This window comes from Triturus cristatus, chromosome 8, assembly GCF_964204655.1.
Source record: "Triturus cristatus chromosome 8, aTriCri1.1, whole genome shotgun sequence".
In the NCBI taxonomy this organism is placed as follows: Eukaryota; Metazoa; Chordata; class Amphibia; order Caudata; family Salamandridae; genus Triturus; species Triturus cristatus.
The window spans coordinates 874,748,916-874,767,897 of NC_140591.1; the positions used below are offsets into that span (position 1 = coordinate 874,748,916).

The 18,982-nt window shown below is 45.3% G+C and overlaps 1 protein-coding gene across 1 annotated transcript in view; it reads left to right on the plus strand.

The window, feature by feature from the left end:
* ABI3BP (ABI family member 3 binding protein) overlaps positions 1-18,982 on the plus strand; it is a 1,978,933-nt gene that overhangs the window by 1,739,530 nt on the left and 220,421 nt on the right. Inside the window, exons 104-105 of the mRNA XM_085622401.1 lie at positions 1,934-2,002; positions 12,612-12,824. Of these exons, the coding sequence (XP_085478527.1) occupies positions 1,934-2,002; positions 12,612-12,824 (282 nt within the window). The remainder of the gene's footprint in view (positions 1-1,933; positions 2,003-12,611; positions 12,825-18,982) is intronic.

The following is an 18,982-nucleotide window of genomic DNA, read 5'->3' on the forward strand; positions in this document are numbered from 1 at the left end:
TGGACAAACAAGAATTTTAAAACAAAAGATAAAAGCTGGGAGTCATTATATTGCCGTGCTTTTGGATGACATACGGACTGCAAATCTTTGTGAAAGCTGTAGACATTTTCCGACAAAATGTGGGGTCAGCAAAGTCTAAGTGCTACTGCTCAAGTGGGCCCTGGTGAGGATGGACAGGCAGACAGGAAAAATAATGTCTACCTTATTTTTGGGGTGGGTGACAGGAATTAATATTTCAGCAACCGACTGTTAAAGCCAAAGTAACCAGAATGTTGTACTACGAAAATGTGGAAGAATTCATACATTACCACCACATCTGTCGCATCTGCACTCCTTCCTGTGTCTGCAGTAAGACTCAACCAACTGAAAACGTGAACTATAAAAACTGTCTCTTGTTTGATTAAATAAAAAGTAACCGTTATTCCAAATAAACACAAAAGATTAGAAGACCTACATCCACTACAGAGGCTCAGCCTCCCTCAACCCCCAGAGTCTGTTTTCATGGATTTTGCTGCATTGCAGTTCAAACTCAAAGAGCGTTTTCATGGGGTACCATAAAGCGAATTCATTAAATTTATTTTTTTAACTTTTTCTTCACGGTTTTAACGTTTTATATTATGTTGGACTATTTGTTTTACTGTGACAGCATTTCAGAGTTTGGGTTACCACAACAGATTCCACTCTATTATATGTGGCGAAGGAATTTATTTTCTTCTTAAGCCCTAATACAATTATTCACTTAATAGGGACCACCTTACTCCCTCTATGACATTCAGACAATATATTAAAGCACCGCTCCCCTGACCCGTAAACCTCAACCTTTCTAGTCCCTTAGATCGTGCAGTATATGGCAGTGAGGTAAGTGTTTGTGTACTCAACTTTCTGATTGTCAGTAAAATAAAAAGAAAAACATGTACTTAACAATAATTGTAATATCCATAGAGAGTAAAGCATGTAAGTGGAACAGTTATATTTAAATATGTAAACCTTATTTTTGAGAATTCCGGGGGTAACTGGAAAAAGTGTGGGTACCTATCCTCTGCTTCCCTGGTAGAGAAGCTCCTGCCCTATTTAGACCTTGCCCGTTACCCGGCGGGATCTCTGAAGCCTTCACTGCAGCCGCAGGTGCTGATGACAGACAACTGTATCAAGCAGGTGCCATGTTTCTTTTGGTTTCTCTGCAAGGTTATTTGTTTTTCAAAAGTACACTTCCAAAGCAGGAGCTGGTTCATGAAGAACTAAAAACATGAACACCCCTGACACCTTTACAGGACTCCACCCCACGCCTTGTAAGGCAGTCGTGGGTTAGGATACCTAGTGATGCGGACCCACACTCAAAAAGGGGGAGAAACCATCACTGTGACCTGATGAGTCTGTGGTGGAAGGTCCATTAGGTTAGAGGTTTCCAATTGCAGAGCCAGCTGAGACTCCACCATGGGAAACCCCGTGGCTCCCCCAAACATTAAAGGGATTGTTTAAACGTGAGCTTGCCAGACAGGGTGGTTTTTTGGCGAATACTCTGCATCAGCTAAACTCACAATGATTCCATTCCCACTGTGTGTTCCAGGGATGGTCGCCATTATTTCAAGAGTCCTTTCAATATACTAAGGATAGGCAGTATTACACGAGGGCCACCATTATGCCAGGAATGGTCAGCATTACATTAGGAATGCCCACAATATACTAAGGGTGAACACCATGAGGCCTGGGCTTCCATTATGCAAATGATGTGCACCTTCGTGCCAAAAATGACCATCAGCATGTCACAGAAAGACACCATCATACTTTGTGGTGGATCTGCTGTAGTGGGTGTGCAACATGCGTTATGCTAAAGTAGCCTCACTAAAGGCAACAAAGGATCAGTGACACATTTTCATTTCTGTATTGTATCACAGTGTTTTAAGGCATATTTATTGTGACTCTGTTTTCTCAGTTACAGAACCGGTCTTCAATACAAATCCTGTATCAGAACTTGATCCAATGGGCAAGCCAAGGTTCACAGGTAAATCTCGAATTGTAACATAGTTTACCCTCAAAACATAAACACCAACAATCGAAGATTCAAAATGGCCCTATACATGTAGACACAATTTGATCAAAAGAACATCTTTGCTCTACAAACGTTTCGCGTTTTCTACATGGATCCTCACTGTCAGAAATGTGCATATTACTGCTGGAGGGAAAGAGGCATGTAGAGAGACATGATCTTTGTTCAACACCTACAAAGTGTTGGTAAGTGTAATACATTCCCTCAAAAGCAAGAAAATATAATCCCCCGACCACACCTCAGTTAGTATTTTACACCAGTTAAATAATGTATACTTGTCTTCACATTCAAGTTTGTCTTTTCAACAGAAAATAGTGTACAAGATCTTGTGGAGACCATTATTTGTTAGAAAATGTTTGTTATTACAGTGTCGTGTGCATTTTCATCACTTGAAATACATAAAGAAAGCAAAAGTTGAACGATATAAGGTCTAGGATCAAAACTATTCTTTCTCTAACCTTGCATTGTAGCGTGAACAAGTTTAATTCCACTGAACAGAGGGGGTGGGAGGATTTATTGTTTAAAATAAAATGTATTTTTTTCTTTTCCTGCGAGAGAACTAGCAGATAAAGATAAGTGCATTTTCTCCTACGTTTTTCCACTTCTAGAAAAATTTACATTTTCAGTCCCTTTTCTCATTGCCAGCAATATTTTCTATTTGTATTCAAAGGGACTGCAATTAGACAATTGTACTTCAAATACTTGAGCTAAACCGAAATTATGTTAGCTGCACATTTCTAAATTTCTGAAATTGCAAAAATCTATTACTTTTTTTAGACCCCTGAAATAAAGGTTCGAGGCATATGAGCTGCAGATTGTACACTTAGCATAGATCGCCATCTGGTGTTGGGCCCGGATGTTTGCAGTTTGTTTTTCTTCTTGGACAGTCTTTGGAAGTCACGAGTTTGGTGACTCCTCCTTCGGTCCGTACTGCGCATGGGCTTCGGCTCCATCCTCAGATTGTTTTTTTCCGCCATCGGGCTCGGATGTGATACTTCGTGCTCCGGCTTCGAACTTCTACGGTTCCAGCCTCGACGGAAAATCCTCGTTTTCTTCGAGTTTCTTCATCATCATCTTCATCTCTCGAAGCGGCACTTTTCTCCATCCCGTACATCGGCACCGGCCTTCGGGCCCTCCTCGACTCCGGTCCCGGCCGATGGAAAGGACTCCGTTCAAAAAGTGCCCAAAATGTGGGTCTAAATTTCCCCACACCGACCTCCATCAGGTGTGTAATCTTTGCCTCTCTCCAGAACACGAGGCCAGAGACTGCCCCGCCTGTAAGTCTTTTCGATCGAAGAAAACCATCCGGGATCGAAAAGCTCGACGCACCATGGCGCACTCATCGTCTGCAGCTCCACTGGACATCTTCGGAGACGGCGCCGAAGCTTCGGGGCAAACACACACCGAGCAGGAAGAAGACGTCGTCAGCGCTTCCGAGGCCGACGACTCCGACGTGGAGGACATCACACCGGCGCAGCGGGCCGTGAGTACTGTGCCCCCTCCCACCCCCACGCCCAAAACCAAAGAGACTCAGGTTACTCCCTCGCCTGCCGGCCTGGGCAAAACCAAGACCAAAGCTTCGATCACCCCACCTTCGGGCCCGGTGTCGAAGCCTCCAAAGTCTCACGGCAGCTCGGGATCGAGCCAGCCGACGCCCGGTGCCGAAAAACAGCATCCGGCACCGAAGAAAGCAATATCCAGCTCGACTCCGAAGCCACCGGTGCCGAAGCCTGGACTCTCGGTGCCGACCAAACACAAACACAAATCTGTCGGCACCGATGCTCTGGCGCCGAAAACTCCTTCGACGCCGAAAAAACCGGAGGCCCCAAAAAAGCATGGCGCACACAAACCATCGAAGTCCTCGGTTCCGAAATCACCGGTGCCGACGGACGATTCCACGCCATTGGCTCTGTTTACACCAGACCCTTTACAAAAGACTCTGTCCAAAGATCCAAAGACTGGGCTATTGACTTTAATTATCAAGAAAAGACGCCTTGATACTCCGGCTCCTCTTCCACCACCCAAACGGAAGGACTCTGCTACTTCTCCCCTCAGAGTGCCCTCCCCACTACCACCTCCCCTACCTCCTCCACCTCCTCCACCCCCTCCCCCTCCCAGGTCTCCGCCACCTTTACCTCACTACTCTCCGGCCCCGTCCCCAGATCCGGATGACGGGGACCCGGACAATTATCCGGCGGACGCCCCAATGGATCCCACTCCACCAGGGACCCCAGACCCGTGGGAGGATTACAATAACCCTGATGTACCCGATATTCCTCAGGACGACCTATACCCATCCAGGCCGTCTCCTCCAGAGGACTCCTTAGGGTTCCATCATTTAGTGCAGAGAGCAGCACACTACCATGGGGTGGACATGCACACTGAACCAGTGGAAGACGACTTCTTACTGGATACATTCGACATACAGGACAAATCCACCTCTATCTTACCAATGCTTAAGGGTGTCACCAAGCATGCCGCAGAGGTGTTCAAAGACCCTGTCAGGGCCAGGGTACTAAACCCTAGAATAGAGAAAAAGTATAAGGCGGCACCCACAGACCCTGCATACATTAAGGTCCCTGCTCCCTTAGATTCCCTAGTTGTCTCTACAGCTAGAAAGCGGGCTAACTCCCAGTCCTCAGGAGAAGCCCCACCGCCAGACAAGGAATCCAAACTCCTAGACGCGTCTGGCAAGTGCACCGCCTCTCAAGCTGCAAACATGTGGCGCATTGCAAACACACAAGCGCTACTTGCGCGCTATGACAGAGCACACTACGACGAACTTGAGGCTCTTATGCAGCACCTCCCCGAGAAACACAAGCGTAGGGCTCATGAGCTAATACAGGAGGGTAAACTCATCACAAACACCTCCATTAAGTGTGCCCTCGATGCAGCCGACACTGCTTCTAGAGCCATAAATACCAGTGTCCTGCTTCGTCGCCATGCCTGGCTCAGGATCTCAGGGTTTAAGCCTGAAGTCCAGGCGTCCATACTCAATCACCCCTTTGACCAACAAACTCTCTTTGGGCCCAAGGTAGACGAAGCGTTGGAAAAGATGAAAAAGGACACAGACACAGCAAAGTCTATGGGAGCACTCCAAACACAAGCCTCTAAACGTTCCTTTCGACGCTCCTCCTTTCGTGGCACAGGCAGAGGCTTCTCCACCGATAGCACCTCTACCTCCTACAAATCCCCTCCTCAAAATACCTTTTCAAAGGGCAACCAAAGGGGTGGTTACAGAGGCAACAACAATAAGGGCAGGGGCAAAACTAACAACACCCGTTCTGCCACCCCGCCCACACAATGACTTCCCTCCGCTCCCCCCAGACCATTCCACTCCGGTCGGGGGCAGACTACAAAACTTTATACACGCATGGGAGTCCATAACATCGGACAAATGGGTGACCCAAATCATTCGGTCAGGGTACTGTCTCGAGCTAACATCTACCCCGCCCAATATCCCACCAAGGCACCGCCCAATGTCTCAAGAACATTCCACACTGCTCAAACAGGAGGTACTCTCCCTCCTCCAAAAACACGCTATAGAGCAGGTCCCCATCAATCAGCAAAATCTAGGGGTTTACTCCCTATATTTCCTAATACCAAAGAAAGACGGGACCCTCAGGCCCATTCTGGACCTCCGGCCTCTAAATGCCTACATACATTCAGACCATTTCCATATGGTCACCCTACAACAAGTCCTCCCGCTCCTCTGTCAGGGAGACTTTCTCACAACCTTGGATCTGAAAGACGCATACTTTCACATTCCAATACACCCCTCTCACAGGAAATACCTCAGGTTCGTGGTGGACGGGCAACATTACCAATTCACGGTTCTCCCCTTCGGGGTCACCACCGCACCACGGGTGTTTACCAAATGCCTAGCGGTAGTAGCAGCACACCTCAGACGTCAACACATTCACGTCTTCCCTTACTTAGACGACTGGCTGATAAAAGCCGCGTCTTACCACCAATGCGTGCAGCATACAAACAGCACCATCCAACTGCTCCACCAGCTAGGCTTCACGGTGAACTACCAAAAGTCCCACCTCATACCATCTCACACAAAGCAATATCTCGGGGCCACTATAGACACCTCCAAAGGTATTGCCTATCCAAACTCACCCAGAATCACAAGCATTCAAGCCTTACGCAAAACATTCCTTCCCCAACACTCTCTTCCAGCAAGAGTGTTCATCAAGCTCATAGGAATGATGGCGTCTTGCATCTTTATAGTGCCCCATGCAAGACTACACATGCGTCCACTTCAAGAGTGCCTAGCACAACAGTGGAACCAGGCCCAGGGTCAGCTGACTTATCTGGTGTTGGTAGACGGCCGCACACATCACTCTCTGCAGTGGTGGAACACCACAAACCTTTCCAAAGGGCGGCCGTTCCTGGACCCGGTTCCTCAGGTGATTCTAACAGCGGACGCATCGCTCTCCGGCTGGGGAGCGCACCTCCTACACCTCACAATGCAAGGTCTATGGACGCCACAGCAAAAATTGCTCCACATCAACCATCTGGAGCTCTTGGCGATCTTTCTAGCCCTAAAATCTTTCCAAAAACAGATTTCGGGCAAAGCAGTCCTCATTCGCACAGACAACATGACTGCAATGTATTATATCCAAAAACAGGGGGGGACACACTCTCCCCAGCTCTCCCGCTTAGCCCAGAGCATATGGAGATGGGCAATTCCCCAAAACATCTTTCTCCTGGCACAACACGTTCCAGGCGTACAAAACACCATGGCAGATCTGCTCAGCAGACAAACGCAACAACTACACGAATGGGAACTGCATCCGCAAGTTCTTCAGCCATTCTTCCAACAGTGGGGGCATCCTCAGATAGACCTCTTCGCCACCCACGAAAACAAAAAATGCCCAAGCTTCGCCGCCAGATACCCACACCCATTGTCCAAGGGCAATGCGATATGGATGAACTGGTCAGGCAGATTTGCATACGCCTTTCCACCTCTCCCACTAATTCCATTAGTGGTCAGGAAGCTACAACAGCACTCCCTCACACTCATTCTGGTAGCTCCGACGTGGGCCAGGCAGCCGTGGTACACCACGCTACTACAACTATCAGTGGTACCACATCAAAAACTGCACCTATCCCCATGCCTCCTAACCCAGAACCATGGAGAAATCAGGCACCCGGACCCAGCTCAGCTCAACCTGGCGATCTGGCTCCTGAAATCCTAGAATTCGGATACCTTAACCTTTCCCCTGATTGCATTAACATCATCATGGAAGCCAGACGTCCTACCACTAGAGCATGTTATGCCGCAAAGTGGAAAAGATTTGTTATTTACTGCCGTAACAATACAATCAACCCTTTAGATGCATCCATACAGCACATCATATGCTATCTGCTCCATCTTCACAGGTGTAACCTGGCATAATTATCCATACGCCTACACCTAGCAGCGATCGCTGCTTATCTACAAAACAGACAGCATTTATCACTCTTCAGAGTGCCCGCTATTAAAGCCTTCATGGAAGGCCTTAAACGAGTAATTCCTCCCAGGGCACCACCTTCCCCTGTATGGAATCTAAATTTAGTTCTTACACGACTAATGGGTCCGCCCTTCGAACCAATGCATAAATGCGAGCTACAGTTTCTCACCTGGAAAACAGCTTTTCTCGTAGCTATCACTTCCCTTAGAAGGGTTGGTGAAATACAAGCGTTCACTATACAGGAACCCTTCATACAAATACATCACAGCAAGGTCATACTTCGCACAAATCCGAAGTTCCTGCCCAAGGTCATTTCCCCCTTCCATCTCAATCAATCGGTGGAATTACCTGTCTTCTTCTCGCAACCTCAATCTGTTGCAGAAAGAGCCTTACACACACTCGATGTAAAAAGGGCCTTGCTATACTACATACAAAGAACGCAACCCTTCAGGAAGACTAAACAATTGTTCGTCTCCTTCTCTCCACCACATAAAGGCAACCCCATTTCTAAATCAGGGATAGCTAGGTGGATTGTAAAATGCATACAGATTTGCTACCAAAAGGCTAAAAGAACATTATCTGTTCCGCCTAAAGCCCATTCTACAAGAAAGTTAGGGGCTTCTATGGCCTTTCTAGGGAATATACCCTTAGATGACATCTGCAAAGCAGCCACATGGTCTACACCGCACACCTTCACAAAACATTACTGTGTAGATGTGCATTCCAAGCAGCAAGCTAGAGTGGGCCAGGCTGTACTAAAGACACTATTTCAAACCACTGCAACGGATACCGGTGGTCGCCTCTAGGGTTGGGTACTGCTATATAATCTATGCTAAGTGTACAATCTGCAGCTCATATGCCTCGAACGGAATATGCTACTTACCAGTATGCATCTGTTCTTGGCATGTAGAGCTGCAGAGTTGTACACGCCCACCCGCCTCCCCGGCTACCTGTATCCGTTCCAGTACATCTTATTTAGATACTACACACATGGGTTTCTCACTGTGATTACCAAGCTCCATCATTTCCCTGTTGGCGAAAAACAATCTGAGGATGGAGCCGAAGCCCATGCGCAGTACGGACCGAAGGAGGAGTCACCAAACTCGTGACTTCCAAAGACTGTCCAAGAAGAAAAACAAACTGCAAACATCCGGGCCCAACACCAGATGGCAATCTATGCTAAGTGTACAACTCTGCAGCTCTACATGCCAAGAACAGATGCATACTGGTAAGTAGCATATTCCTTTTAAATGTTCCAATATACTTTCAAACGATCGTAAAGACAAAATAACTTCTTTACTTTTTACATAGAAAATACAGCTATTTAAGTATAGCATTTTAACATTTCAGTTAACAATCCCACATTTATAAAAGCCATTAATTAACATTTCTAAGTAATTTTTTCATATTGCTTTAGTAGCGTTAGTTAAGGTTAACTTAAATGGACATCTTTAATAATTCTTCTATTTCATAAACTAATAGCTTCAATTTATAACTCGGAGCTCAAGGTGCAGACAGTACGAACAATACATCAATGTCCAGCAAAATACTTACTTTTCTAAGAAAAAGTTGTATTTTATTTCTAACTCTGCACATGCAAAGAAGTATAACACTTAAAAGCAACAACATAATCCCCCTTGAGGTCTGGGCTTTAGTAGTTGTCAGGCAAATTCCTGTTCCACCCTCCTTCGTGTAATGTAATCAGAGTTGTTCCCTATTCACTGCTGGCCAGATGAGGGAATGCAAACTGTTAGACCATACTCAAGAGTTCCCTTTTGACACTTCAGTCTTTTTAGTTAAAAGTGCCTTAGTTGCCACAGCAATTTCAACAGGGAATACCTCGGGCCTCAAAGGCCAGATATCAGTCTTATCATCTTAGGCAGCATGACACTGTTCAGCGGTGCGCGAGTGCCCTCTCCACTTGTGCTCCAAAGTCCAGATCCAGTATGGCATAGTCAGGCTGCTTGCGATGGGCGCAGCAGCTCCTGGTAGCTCAGGCTCTTTCTGTTGAGCAGCGCTGGCATTTTGGTGCCATTGATCGGAGCGGCTCCTGCTCAGTGAACACAAAATGCAAGATGCGCTTCCCCTAGTAAAAGGGGGCAGGGAATTCTCCACCTCCGAACTGGAGCTCCAGCGAGGATGAGATGATCCTTGGGGAAACATTCAGGTACAATTGGTGGGTTAGATCCACTGGTCACAGCAGTAATTGTGCCCCCTATGGCATACGGGGTCACTGCAACAAGGCTGTGTGGGCTCAGTAGCCTTCACACAGCGCTCAAAACTTGGCACAGTCTACTGCAGCCTTCTCCTGACATGCAGGGGGGTAGCCAAAAACTGTCTTGCACAGGGGCTACTGCCCAATTGGTGCACAGCCAAATCCTCACACCTCGCACAGGAAGTCCTCATGGTATGGCTCCCCACTGGACCAAGCATCTCCCAATGCTTATCTTTTCCTCAGAGGGCACAATGTTCTTGGCAAGCAGGCAGGCACTGGTGCTCCAGGCTCCAAAGCAGCTGGTCTTGGTTTCTCTGGGTGAGTTCTCCTCACCCAGCAGGGATACTAGAAGGCCTTGGCCCCCAGTCCTTCTCACACAGCCCATCTGGCTGCATGGCAGGTGACCAGTTTTTGGGGACTCAACCTCCCATTCTTATAGTTCTTTTCTAGACACTAAATGTAACTTAGGGCCTGGATCCTTGAAGTTCATCTTAGTGTTCTGCTTCTTTTGAAGTGGGCACTTCGCCTTTTCATCTTCATTCATGATAGATGTCTGCTACAGTAGGCATGACTCCAAAGTTGATTTTTCACAATAAAATTCATAGGAGTGACCAGAGTTCACACCTGGATGTCAGTCACTTTGAAATGTGCATCAAAAGGTCAATTCTAGAACCCCCAGCCCTACTCTTTGTGATTCTCATTTCAGCCCCATCTCCCTTCCTGAGATGTGTTCAGGCCCCTTCCTTTTGATCTATCACAAGAATCAAAGAGCACTCTTTTAAAATATAAAGGGAGCCTCGTCCTTTTCCCTCCAGTGTTTCCCCACCCAGCTCAGAAGAATGCAGCAATCCACAAATCCATCTGGGGGGATCCTCTTCTCACTTCTTTATCAGGCAGGCCTGGGCTTTCCAAAATGGAAGCGAGGGCCGTCCATATGAACCACTGCAGGCGTGTTTACTCAATGTACACTCTCAGCACACTTACTGTCCAGCACTAATACCTATATGCATTGTACATTTACCTGCACACATGAATTCAGTATACACACTGAGTCTGCCCACACGGTTCAGTACTGAAGATCTCCGATATTCAACCAAGGTGTGCTTATTTTAAAACACACGCACTGCCAGCACACACACACTCACTATGTGCGTGCTGCACAACTCTTCACCCTTCATGTATTGTACTTCACTCAAGAAGACATACACCCAGCATATGCGGTCCCTGCGTGCACACTACACAGCACTACATCTCTCATGTAATGTATTCCTCTCAATCATACATCCACCCCACACATGTATTGCACCATCCTTGTATTGTACCCTTCCCAGGCATACATATATCCAATGCAGAGTCAACACTCCTGCGCTATGCAGCAACTCCAGATCTACCTGATGTAGGCCAAGGGTGAGTTAAGCACTCAGCAGTGTAGAAAGGTGAGTGAACCTGTAGGCCTCATTCCAGTGACACAGGTAAAAAGGTCCTGTTCACTACTACTGAGTACTACATGGTATGCTGCCACAACCTTGCTTGCGCTGCTTAACTCTAGGTATGCCCAGACATGGGTCCTGGGCTCACTGTGCCACTGGAATCAAGCTATCCTGGCTGAAGAGGGGTTAAACCCCGAAACCTGTCCTAGGATGCTTGTTTCCAGTCCAGGGAGGGCCTGGCTTGGCAGTTCGGGCTGAACTATTCCCATGAGGCACAGGGTCAAGACTGATTTGCATATGGCCAGGTCTATACTGGGGTGGCATGGTGAGCAAAAGAATGATGGATTTAACCCAGATCTCTTGACTGGGGGTGAATGTTTTGATTTGTTCTGCATTCCGTCCATCAATTGTGTGTCTTTTGCTTTCTCGCCCTACGTCCGCCAGGTATGCCCAGATGTGGGTCCTGGGCTCACTGTGCCAATAGAATCAAGCTATCCTGGCTGAAGAGGGGTGAAACCCCGAAATCGGTCCTATGATGCTTGTTTCCGGTCCAGGGAGGACCTGGCTTGGCAGTTCGGGCTGGACTGTTTCCATGAGGCACGGGGTCAAGACTGATTTGCATATGGCCAGGTCTAAACTGGGGTGGCATGGTGAGCAAAAGAATGATGGGTTTAACCCAGATCTCTTGACTGGGGGTGAATGTTTTGATTTGTTCTGCATTCCGTCCATCAATTGTGTGTCTTTTGCTAACTCCCGGTGCAGGCAGTAGCCTTCCACCATTATGCGAGTAGTACTTTGGGCACCCCTCCTGGTTCTACAACACCACAGTCAATGAGACTGGCCTATGTCATGGCAGACACACATGATCCGTGTTTGCCTATGACAGAAAAACCAGCATTAGGGATCCAGACAATAGTGCAGTTGGGCACTCAGACAGGGGTACATGTTATTTCCATACAGAGGACTTTTCCATCCCAACTTATTTAGTGACATTTAATTTCTGGACAAATAGAAGCATACTTTTAACAGGGAGGAGCCACATTGCCATCAGACACTCCACAACTTCGTTGTGGATGTCATGTTCCTGTGTCTGCCATAGCTAATTTTCAAAGCCAATATTATGTGCAATGATGTAGTATAGTTGACTGTTAATGGCTATGCTTATCTTACAGAAAAACAAGTTAAAATTACCTTCTCTCACTTGAATCCATGTTCCTTCAACCCAAGACCATACTACTTCCTTCAACTGTAATACGTAGCTCAATTACTATCCTGTATATGTGCACGTTTTCTAGTTTCTTTATTTTACTGAGTTGAAGTTTACTTGCCGCAGGTAATACACACCGGCAAGAAGATTCCACAAAACGCTGTTAGTGCAGTTTTCAATCTATTCATCTTCTATGGTTGCTGGCAAAAGGGCAAATCACAATCACTAACTTTCAGTCTTTTCCTCCTAGCTCCTCATGTAAAATATATGAGAAAAGAGGATCTAGTTCCATGCTCCATTACTGAGACCATGAAGCATTTCCCAAATGAACTGGCGACCAATGTAGACGAAGCCACCAGTCCACCACAGAATTCTCCTTCCAATTTGACTGTTATTGCTGTTGAGGGGTGTCCTTCGTTTGTCATATTGGACTGGAAAGAACCCAACAATGACACAGTTACCGGTAAGTGGTCTGTCTTTTCTGCATTGTTTCAGTGATTTTTTAATGTCACAATGTAGCATTAGCAGCCTCATGCATCAAGCCAAAATCCAGTCGGTAAAATACCGATTCGCTAATAGCTCCCGGTATTGAGTTAAAAATACCCAATCCCAATGCATCAACCCAAAAGCAAAAATCGCTATTTAAGGAATCCTTAAATAGCGATAGCATTTAAGGAATCCCAAATTGAGATTCCTTAATTTAAGGAATCTCAATTTGGGATTCCTTAAATGCAATGCATGAAAGTTAAAAAATTAGCGAATTCGCTAATAGGGGGAGCAAATTACCATGAAGATGAACTGCATGGTAATTTGCTAAAAGTTTGAAAAATGCACTTTTGTGCATTTTTCAAAGTTTCATGTTGCGCACACACATGCCCTTAGAGCATGTCTGTGTGCAACATATGTGCACATATCAATTTCAGGGGTGCAATAGGGTGTCATTTTGACACCCTTGCACCCTTGAAATTGCATGAGCAATTTGCGAGAACCTACTGGTACTCGCTATTTGCTCATGCAATCTCCAATTCATTCCTATGGGCCTGGAGGCCCATAGGAATGATTGGGATGGCATTCCTTAATTGCTACTCGCAATTTGCTAGTAGCAATTAAGGAAAGTTAAGGAATCGCTATTTGAATAGCGATTCCTACATGCATAGCCTTTTGCTATTCCTTATTAGCGATTCCTTATTTTTCGCTAATAAGGAATCGCAAATGGCATTGTTGATGCATGTGCCCCATTGTTGTTAACTAACTGGCTTAAAGAATTGTTAAAGGTTTCTAGAAACACCATGAGAAACTGTAAGCTGTAGTAACTATAGAAAATGTGGGATATTATTTTATGCTTCTATATCTGTATTGAGCACTACTGTCACTGATGTTACAACACGGTGTTTACATTAAACCTTTTGTCAAATTTTCTGCACTTACCTAATTGATTACAATATGAATTTCTATTGGCTGATTTACAGGAAGGTAGCCATGGTGAGGCTGCCAAAGCATGCCAGATTCTCTGTTCCTTCCTCCATTTGCATAACCTCCAAATGTGAAGTGCCAAAGATAACTGGAATTCTTCTGGCAGAAATTCCTTTAGTTCTGCCATTGGGTCCATCAATGTTCTATGATAACCTCACCTTGAATATGGTGGTAGACTTTCAGTGTAAGACAATCATATTGGGAACCCTCCCCCGCCTCTCCAAGCATGCTACAGAGACTAAACATTTGGAAACTGACAATTTACTGCTCGTTTTGGGAGGAAACGGTTTATATTTTGTCACCTCTATGAGCAGAGTAGTACCATGAATGTAACAATTGACCCTTGCACAGGTAGGATTACTTCTGTTATGTCACACATTTTATTCAACCCAGATTGTGTATTAAGGTATTTCATCACCAAGATGCATTATTTGCCACACTACTCCATCTGCTGTATGACAATAATATGTTATATATGTCCATACATTAGATCTCTTGATAATTTAATAAAATAAGCTATGACAGAGAGAAGGAATGGCAGAGTGATTAAAAGTGTGCATTTTGTTACAGTTAAGAGGGAAGTCTTCAGAATTAGTTTTACTCTTCAATGATATAACTTGCGTTTTTTGCCTAGCTTTGTATGTGGCCATTGCATCGTACCCAACGTCGAAGTACAATTATACTTCTTGCCAGTCAAGTTATGATGTCTTCATCCAAATTGTTTCTTGCATCGGTCAGCACTTCTACTGTGTAATTTCTGTCACGCATAAACAGCAGTTTTGATATTATTCTGGTTATGTCATGTCTGGAGGTTAGCTTACAATCATGGCAAAGGTGTTGAAGAGGTTGCTCAGGGATTTATGAGCCACAGAAAAATAGAAGTGTGTGGTTTCGCTGATGGTTTTATAAGTTTGATGACTTTAAGAGAATATGTATTTTACTCAACTGTGCATGTTTTCTGCTGGGTTCTCAGTGTGAATTAACTATTATACGTTTACAAAAGAGATACTAGCTGGATATAATTGTCCAGTTATTGTTCACAGAGCTAATAAATGTTATGTTATGTTACTAAAATTTGTTAAGCACACGTACCCTGGGGTGTCTTGGAGCTGTCTACTCCTGAGCAGAATGGAGCCTAGTCTTTGAAGAACCACGTTTTTAGCTCTTTCCTGAAAGATGTAAGGGTGGGCAAAACTCTCATGTAGGGTGGCAGATTGTTCCACAGCTTGGTAGTAGCAAGAGAAAAGCTTCTACTCCCCCCCGCGGACTTTGGAGAATATGGAGGCGGTCATAAGGTCTGCCCGTAGTGACCGAAGCAGTCTACCCGGCGTAAAGATCTGAACGGAATTTTTCAAAAGTCCTGGGCCCATATTGTGCAAGGCCTTCTAGGCTAAGCACAGAGCCTTAAATTTAATGCAGCTTTTTACAGGGAGCCAATGCAACTTCCATATTTCTTTGGCTACTGTCATAAATTTAGGGGTTACTGTAAGTATCCTGGCAGCCGCATTCTGCACCATCTGAAGCTTGCCTTACATGTATGCAGTCATGAGCAGTGAAGATAATGAAATGTTTAAAATCTCTTTGAAGACCAAGGAATGGTTTCAAACTCTGTGTCCATAAGGGCTTGTGTCTTCATTTAAGTATTGCTGGAAGCAGAAAAGGTTAAAGTGAATATCTCATTTCACCATTGGTACATGTAATCATAGCATATAATCCACTGATTTGTAGTTAATCCAGTTAGATCCCAAATTCAATTTTTACTTTTCCCAAATCCCAAGATCCCAAATCCAACCTTCACTTTTGGATGACAACCTTCCCTTTATGATACTTTTGGATGACAACCTTCACTTTTGGATGAACCACTTCTTACATGGCCACCATACATAGCCATCCTAAAACAAACAATTTACCGATACCTACATTTCCTTTTTTCACTTCTTTTCTACCCTCCTTCCTTTTTCTGAGACAACTCCGTGTTCAGTTCACCCCTTTCCCAAACACTCATCCCTTTTCCAGCCTACAAACTTTAGACCCTGATCTTTTGCACGATACATATCCATACCACTAACTCAACTTCTTTCCAGTGTATCAGGAGTGAAGTTCTATCAAAGTAAGAGCCCTGACAGGACAATGAGGCAGGGGGTTTGGAGGAAATGTAGAATCAAATATCAGGGGGTGCAAGGAAGGGTCTGAGATCGAATGAAGGCATAAACAGCCTGAATGGGACTGCAAAGCATGTGCTGGAAGCAAGGTCTGCCAGATACAGCCACTCTGTGTCACTGATAAAGTGTCTTTGGAAGTGCAGTACAATGAGGCAGGGGCGTAACAAAGGCCCCCGCAGCCCCCGCGGTGTGGGGGGGCCCCCGAGGTCCAGGGGGCCCCCTGAGCACATTGCAGACTGGCTCGAAATATGAGCTTCCACTACGGACCCACCCACGTCCCAGACATGACAAAATGAAAGTATCTTACAATTCCGCGCAGATGTCTCCGGGTCCGCGGCTGCGCCTGCGCCTGCGCATTTTTCACCCTTAGGGTGGCGCGCAATTGAAAGTGCGCGTCTGGTGATGCATCACCGAGGCCAGAGATGACCGAGAGGGGCCGCGTGGGTGCATGCCATCATTTAATTATTTATTGCATCTGGCTAGCCTTGCATTGTCTTATGATGCCTGCAGGGATGCATCGTGGGGCGGGCGGCCGGGAATAAAAGTAAAAGGTCATATAGGCCCCGGTTCCGACCGTTCTGCTGAGTGGAGACGGAGACCGTGACGATTGATCCAGTGCGAGGATGTGGCACCTATCCTGACTGCACCGGCGGTTTCTTTCAGCTCCTGCCTCTGGTAAAGCTTTATATTTTCCACTCTAGGCTTTTTCCTCGGGGCACTGTTCCCCTTTTCCGGTCTGTTCGCATGAGGAAGATTCCCTATGGTCGCCTTCAGAGCCATATCTAAATATCTATTTATTCCTGAGACTCTTACTGATTGTTTACGCGGCTCAAGTTCTAGAAGTTAACTGTGCATTTTAGCCCTTAGTTATTGAAACCTGATTACAATCAATTACGTGCCAATACGTTATGAATGACTACAAGTAGTGTTCACGTTGTTTGCAAGTATTTTAGTTTTACAAGCATCGATTGTGGTCTTCCTTTCCTCCATAAATTTGCATACAACAATAAAAACGTCACGCTATAGATCGGAATTTTCTCTAGTGGAAGTTTTGCCTGATTATTAAGTAGAGCAGAGAGTTAATATGCCAGCTGCAAAGTATGTCTGAATGCAGCTCAGGGAGAGCATATAATGTAAATAGGTTAGTGCGTTGTTCGAGACATCCTTTTGTTTACTTGCAGTGAGTGTTTAAGTTAAAATCCCAGTGAGCTATTAACTGTCATAGAAGAGCTGCACGCAAACTGCAAGGTATAGATTAGAGTGCTATGACCCCCCCCCCCCCCCCAGCCTTTCATTATTAGAATATTGCAAAAAGGGGTCATTTTGGTAAAAAAAACCCCAGTTATTATTAAAGAGAACCCCCTAACCACGGTGTTACGTTTTAAATTCTGAGTTTGTGCTTCTCTAGACCAAGCACCCTTAAACTATACTGTCTATCAGTATAGATGACATGTGACTCTTACCCCTTGTAGTCCTCAATCCTATGTAACATTCCTATACACTGATTTACACATTTTGATTGATTGTCTCTGTGTAATGTGTGTGTGATGTAGAGTGCTCCGACACCCTACACTGGTATGAGTGGCGCTATAAACCTAATTAAATGCATCTCCGCAAAAGAGTGGTTATGGAGACTTGAGGGGCACTGTTAAAGCGCGGTAGTGAGGGAGTCCGTGGTGGAGGTTGTCATTGGGGGCGTCAACAAACAAACAAACAAGCTGGCCCAGGATATAATAATATACGTACAGCTGACAGCAAGTGGAGGGCTCTTCTGCAATGGCCAAAGTCATACAACTAAATTGAATTATCTCCTGTCTTGGTGACTCCACTGTTGATTATGCGTTTGTCCAATATTACCAGGCTTGAGAGGAGCAATGAGCGCCCTGGCTGGCTGTAACCTATGTGCTCCTCAGCCTCACTCTCCTGAGCCTTGCCCAATACTGAGTGTCCTTGCCCACTGACCGATCAGATTACAAGGGCACTATGTTAGTTCTCTTCCATTTCTGGTGCTTTTTTTTGCAAGTAAGTTTTAAGATCTTCTTAAGAGTTTCTCATTGCTCAAATGGGTGTCATTTCTGATAATTGTATGTTTCCCTTGTTTTCACTGCTTGATTTTTCTTGTAAGGAAGTGTCACTCATAGTCGTTGAATGTCACTCATAATTGCACTGAAATTATGAAAATGTCACACATAGCAATCTGAAACCTTGGCAGCTATGGTTGGTTGCGTCTTGCGCACCATCGCGTGGCTGCAATAAATCCACATTTTTAATCAAGATGATTGTCACAATCATCATGATTAAAAATTGTGATTTATTGCAGCCACGCGACGGTGCGCAAGCCGCAACCATAATCAAATTTGAGAGCATAATATAGGCCTCCAGTCTAGAAATAATGGGCGGCCGCGTAGTCACCAAAGAAACATACCTTACAGCATACATAGATCGAGGCCTGTGCATTGTGACCATTTCTGATGTTTCACCTGATTTACTGAAGCGATAGGATTACAAGAGGTAGCTCTACATCTTCCATTACTTTTCTGAAAAAGGCCTTTCTCAATGATTTTTGCTTTTTCGCCCTCTGAAAAAACAGAACGTGTAAGGCTGGGATATGTTTAAAGCCTCGTACAACCTTAAAAGTTGGGAATGTTATGTGCACTTTCTTACACTTCCGAGACCACTTGTGCCTAATGCATGCCATTGGTGCCTAGGTGGGCTCTGCGATTGCAATCGCAATTGAAATGTCGCACATCAGCAATCTTAAAAACTTGACAGCAATGTCGCAGGTACGTGTGCGCATTATTTCAAGCGCTTGTTGGCAAATGCAGCCGGCTTTCTGGCGGTCGTGCTTCTTTGTATCTTGGGGGTAATTTAAAACAGGTGGGTCTCTTCTGACAGTCATACTAGCTGTTGGTTTTGCTGTGAGATTACTGCACAGCTCCTGCCTCAGCCTGAGGATAATGCAGTATGATGCCTGTCCATGCGTGAA